Source organism: Colias philodice, chromosome 17 (genome assembly GCF_061535455.1).
Source record: "Colias philodice isolate Cphi_HAF_F1 chromosome 17, ilColPhil1 Martin Lab GWU primary, whole genome shotgun sequence".
In the NCBI taxonomy this organism is placed as follows: Eukaryota; Metazoa; Arthropoda; class Insecta; order Lepidoptera; family Pieridae; genus Colias; species Colias philodice.
In genome coordinates this window covers 5,705,005-5,711,163 of record NC_143102.1, presented here as the reverse complement: position 1 = coordinate 5,711,163, position 6,159 = coordinate 5,705,005, and the positions used below count along the sequence as shown (strand labels likewise).

General features: G+C 35.6%; 1 protein-coding gene across 1 annotated transcript; it reads right to left on the bottom strand.

Annotated features, from left to right (window-relative positions):
- Positions 1-282: 282 nt before the first annotated feature.
- LOC149481111 (uncharacterized) lies at positions 283-5,503 on the bottom strand. The gene is made up of 2 exons (XM_089706184.1): positions 5,385-5,503; positions 283-4,449 (listed from the first exon to the last, which is right to left on the bottom strand). The coding sequence occupies exons 1-2, from the start codon at positions 5,409-5,411 to the stop codon at positions 481-483; spliced, it is 3,996 nt and encodes a 1,331-aa protein (XP_089562310.1). The 5' UTR covers positions 5,412-5,503; the 3' UTR covers positions 283-480.
- Between the last annotated feature and the right edge of the window lie 656 nt (positions 5,504-6,159).

Below are 6,159 nucleotides of genomic sequence, written 5' to 3'. Positions count from 1 at the left end.
ACCTATTTTAATACCAAAAGTTAGTAGAATTATGGTAGAAGTCATTAGCAAATAAATTTACTTATGTATTAGCAACTATTTGTTTAATTGTAACACCCATACAAAAGCATTCGACTATATACTATAAACCTTTTAAGCTTAGAAACAATAGAACCTCATGATGGGCTCGTATGGTGCTGACAAAGTTTTGAAAACAAATTGAATCATTTATTAATTAAATTTATTTTAATCTTATTATTCTCGCAGTTCAAAATCAATTTGGGATATGAATAATAGGAACTATAAATTAAAAAGGCATTTATTTAAGCTATACTAAAAAACTGTTTTTACAATAATATTATGTATTTAAATGCATTTTGGATACAAATTACATGAATTTATATTTTTTACACAAAATCCAAATTTCTAAATTATCTAGTCCTATTTACATTTTATCGAATTTATTTTACAAATAATAATGTGTTATACTGTCCAACTACATTACTGGGTGACCATTTCTACCACTGTTGCGCCTGGTTCATTAGCTAGAGTAAAGCCTATGTCTGCTGGAGTATTTGGTACAGATTCAGTTATTCCTGATTCGGGTATAGTATACGCTTGTTCTGTAGTACTTGGTTCATTTTGAACGTCCAATGTAGTTAATATATTTTCAGTAGCACCAGTGTCAACAACCGTCTGTGTCTGGGATTCAATCGTGACAATTTCAGTTGCTTCATTTGGGATTGTTGCACTTTGTTCTGTTGCACTTGTTACATCGACATTACTTGTGTTACTTCCAGATCCTATATTAGTTTTATCAACGTTTTCCTGTGCAAGAGTATTTGTTGTTTCACCCGTTTGAGTTGAATTTGTATTAACTGGTAGATTACCAGCTGGCTTTTCTGTAACAACTCCTTCTAAAACTATAGTTTCTGCCGGAATACCAGACGATGGTGATGATTCAATATTGGCCGTTGGTACATTATCGACAATAGTAGAGGGTTGCTGGTCTTTGTTGTTATTACCTGTTTGGTCCACGACACTCACAACAACTGGAACTAAGTTTGGAACTGAATTATCATTTGCATTTACAATAGCTGCTTCTGAATTACCCAGGTTACTAACAGTAGCGATGTCAATGGGTACTACACTTGATGCTTCAATTTCACTAAGTACAGTATTTGGGGGAACTGGACTACTTTCACCAGCTCCTATAACTACATTTCCATTAGTAACATCTGGAGTGACACCGTTAGATGGATCCTGACTATTAATATTGTTAACATTCACTGATGCAGTAGTAGCTTCATCTACAACAGGGTCGGATGAGACGGATGATCCTCCAACAATAGAATTATCCGCAGCGCCTGTGTTTATGCCGCTTGAAGTAATACCATTGTTTGCATTCGATATTTCAGCACCTGGTTTATTGTTTGACGATACTGTATAATCAGTACCTGCGACATTTGCTTCTGCACCCGGTGCAACAGCATCTTGAATGTTATTATCTGCAACACTCACACCGTCTATGTTAGATTGGGCGGTGTTTCCGGTGGAAGGATTATTGTTGCCACTGTCTATCGATACTTGGGATTGATCAACTGGATTTGAGGCTACGTTATTGCCTGGTTCGCCATTAGATACAAGATTATTTCCACTATTATTTTCAACTAAAGGTTGGTCAGCTAATGGACTGCTTGCAGCATTGTCACTGACAGTCACCAATGAAGGCTCATTAATTAGTCCTATACTCGCACTATCAGAACTGCTTGGTACAAGCGCATCGTTAGCATTTGCCGATGAAACTGGAGATTGTGCTCCGTTGTTGTTTACAACGCTCTCTCCCGTGCTAGCAGATACATCATTTTGGGAATTAATAGAATTTCCTTGTGTTGCATCGTAAGCATTTACGGCAGATACTGGAGATTGTGCTTCATTGACGTTGCCACCGTTTCCTCCGGCGTTTACAGATACGTCATTTTGTGAACCGATTGTATTTCCAGATGAAGCATCGTTAGGATTTGCTGATAAAACTGGAGATTGAGCTCCGTTGTTGTCCACAGCACTTGCTCCGGCGGTAACAGGTACATCATTTTGTGTATTAATAGAACTTCCAGATGCAGCATCGTTAGGATTTGCTGATGACACTGGGGATTGTGGTACGTTGTTGTTTACACCGTTTGCTCCAGCGCTAACAGATACATCATTTTGGGAATTAATGGAATTTCCAGGTGTAGCATCGTTAGCATTTACGGCAGATACTGGAGATTGTGCTTCATTGACGTTGCCACCGTTTCCTCCGGCGTTTACAGATACGTCATTTTGTGAACCGATTGTATTTCCAGATGAAGCATCGTTAGAATTTGCTGATAAAACTGGAGATTGAGCTCCGTTGTTGTCCACAGCGCTTGCTCCAGCACCAACCGATACATCATTTTGTGTATTAATAGAACTTCCGGATGTAGCATCGTTAGGATTTACGGCAGATACTGGAGATTGTGCTTCATTGACGTTGACACCGTTTCCTCCGGCGCTAACAGATACATCATTTTGGGAATTTATGGAATTTCCGGGTGTAGCATCGTTAGCATTTACGGCAGATACTGGAGATTGTGCTTCATTGACGTTGCCACCGTTTCCTCCTGCGTTTACAGATACGTCATTTTGTGAACCGATTGTATTTCCAGATGAAGCATCGTTAGGATTTGCTGATAAAACTGGAGATTGAGCTCCGTTGTTGTCCACAGCGCTTGCTCCAGCACCAACCGATACATCATTTTGTGTATTAATAGAACTTCCGGATGTAGCATCGTTAGGATTTACGGCAGATATTGGAGATTGTGGTTCGTTGTTGTTGACACTGTTTCCTCCGGCGCTGACAGATACATCATTTTGTGAATTGATAGTATTTCCAGATGTAGCATCGTTAGAATTTGCTGATGACACTGGGGATTGTGCTACGTTGTTGTTTACAGCGCTTTCTCCGGTGCTAATAGATACATCATTTTGTGAATTAATGGAATTTCCGGGTGTTGCATCGTTAGCATTTACGGCAGGTCCTGGAGATTGTGCTTCATTGACGTTGACACCATTTCCTCCGGCACTAACAGATACATCATTTTGTGAACCGATAATACTTCCAGATGAAGCATCGCTTGGATTTGCTGATAAAACTGGAGATTGAGGTCCATTGTTGTCCACAACGCTTGTTCCGGCGCCAACAGATACATCATTTTGTGTATTAATAGAACTTCCGGATGCAGCGTCGTTAGCATTTACGGCAGGTACTGGAGATTGTGCTTCATTGTTTTTCACAGCGCTTGGGTTTGAGACTTGATTTGGAGACCCACCATTGATAAAAGCGCTTTCTCCAGCGTTAACAGGTACATCATTTTGTGAATTAATAGAACTGCCAGATGTAGCATCGTTAGCATTTACAGAAGGCAATGGAGATTGTGCTTCGTTGTTCACAGCGCTTGGGGTGGATACTTGATCGGTACTAACAGGTCCATTATTTTGTGCATTATTTCCAGAAAACCAGTTTGGTATAATATTTGCCATAAACTGGGATATCGTTTGTAAGAAACTTTTCTTTTCGTCAAGCGTTTGCTGCGCCGTCGCTGCCCAAGGTAAGGTTAGATTCTTCAATACGGTGGTCTTATTATCTATCTCTTCAATCTCCTTTTCAAGATCGTTTCGTAAGTTTTGCAATGTAATAGGATTAAGTCTACTCAAAACTTGTGTGCGTATTGCTTCAATTGCCACGGTGTCGTTTTGCAATTTGTTTTGTATTAAATTTGTTATAGCCTGGCGACGTTCGCTCCTTGTACTATTGGGTTGAAGACCTAATTCTTCTTGAATATACCTAGCCAATGCTGCTTGTTTCTCGGCGTTTGTACTACCTAATGTTAAACCATACTTCATGTAAATGTGACTTCTCCATATATCTTCCATTTCAACAGAATTTTCTTCTTCAGTTTCTAAGAAATTATCATTTTTCTTTTCATTTGCTTCTTTCTTTAAGTCCTTTATAATTTTATCTTGCTTTTTCTTTTCTTGTTTTATACGTTTTTCTTCTTCCTTCCTTTCCCGTTCTTGTTGCTTTCTTTCCTCTTTTTGTTTACGTTCTTGTTCTTTTCTTTCTTCTTCTGCGAGTTTCTCTTCATGTTTTTTCTTTCGTTCTTCTTCTTTTCGACGACGTTCTTCTTCTCTTCGCTTTTCCTTTTCTTGTTGTTCTTCTAACTTCCTTTTCAATTTTTCTTCCTTTTCACGTCGCTTCTCTTCCCTTTCTCTCAATTTCTTCTCCAAGGAATCATCATCATCATCGTCATCGCTCTCACCACTATGTTTGGCACGTTCTGAAGAAGAATCAGACTCCTCAGAATGTGATCTCTTATTTCTTATTAATAAACTGTTTGAGTCATCTGATTCGTAGGGTAGATACTTGGCACTTACTAGGCAGACGCCCACCTGAAACACGATGAAAAGAAATATTAATCAATTGATATTTGAAAAAAAAGCAGTAAATTTTGGTAATCTCGTTTAAACACGGGAAAATACGACGTACAAAAATATGCGAGCATAGATAAGTCCACATCTTTTATTGGATTTCAACAATCAAATTATTGATTTCAGATTATTGTTTATATTTAAAAAAAATATTTCGACACTATTTTGAATTGCAACCTTTCGATAAGGTTTTATTATTAAAGTTTTAACATAAAGAAAGAAATAGATAAAGTTAGAAATGCACAAACAAAATTAATTAATTACATAATATATGAATAATGAAATGCAAAATAATTGCCGATATACAAAAAGTTATCTTCAAAAGTTAGTATTATAATACACATCGTATTAATTATATTTCTTGGAAAATATATTAAAAAATGCATTGCATATTATAAAAATCGCCATTGAATTAATTTAATTTGCCTACTTATATTATACCGTTCAATTCAATAAATAATATCTACTGTATACATCAATACAATTAAAACAATAAATAATAATTGTTTAACTTACAACTCAATAGGTAATTTACTTCACATGTTGAGAACAATAAAGAAATATCTATTTTCCTTAATCGAACCCAATCCCTGAAATTTACCCTATCAATTTATTTAATGTTCACACATAAGAAATTCTTAAGAATATAGCAAAGACTTGATCAAGTTATTCAAATATTTCAATTTATCTCATAAAAAAGTAATCAGTTGTTTGTCCTAAAATAAAACAAACCTTTAAAAGGGCCATAATAAGGTTTTAATTTAATTATTTAAAACGAAACAATAAACATTCACGTGATATTCAAAATAAATATAGAGATTAGAGATCCTACGCGAAATGCTGTAAACTATGTAGGTACTAGCAAAATAATAAACAAATATATAAAGTGTACTTACAATTAGTAGAAGTAGCGTTATCTTCATTGTAACATCAACTTATTTCGTATAATAAATAATTCGTTCGCACTCAAACTAAAACATGCGTTTCATTTGGCTCGTTCGTTTCTATTTGTGCCGATATCTGTCTTACCATCCTTTTATACTGCGCCACTAATTATTAGAGATAAGGCAGATAATGACTCCCGAAGAGATAACTAGCAAGACAAATAGAGTGTTTTCGCAGTCTGACTCATGACAATAATGTAATGAAAGTTGGATACGACGGATGTTTGTATTCGTCGTCAAATACAACAACGGAAATGTGGCTTATAAAAACATAATTCATGTAAACAGTTTAAACAAAGTATGAAAACAATCTAGACAAAATTGAAATCGATATTGTAAGACTGCTTTATATTAGTAATAATACTCTGTCGAACCCTTTAAGATAACGCTGAATTGAATAGTCGAAGTTAGAATTAATGGCTGAATTTCTTATCACAATAAGACAAATATTTCTGCCTGAACATGTAATCTTTTGCTTAATATTTAGTGGTTTACCATGATATCCAATACGTCTTCCTGAAACTGAAGATAGTTCTTAATTATTTATTTAAAAACAATTTAACGCACCCATAACATTTAACCTGAAAAGGTGGGCTAAAAATACAGTCTTCGAAAAAATTAGATGTCTAATACATTTTTCGTTATGCGTTAAATGTATGCATATTTATCTGTCGCGTGTTCCAGAAATAATTTTTAGTACTGAAAAAATTAAAGCATCTTTTGTAAT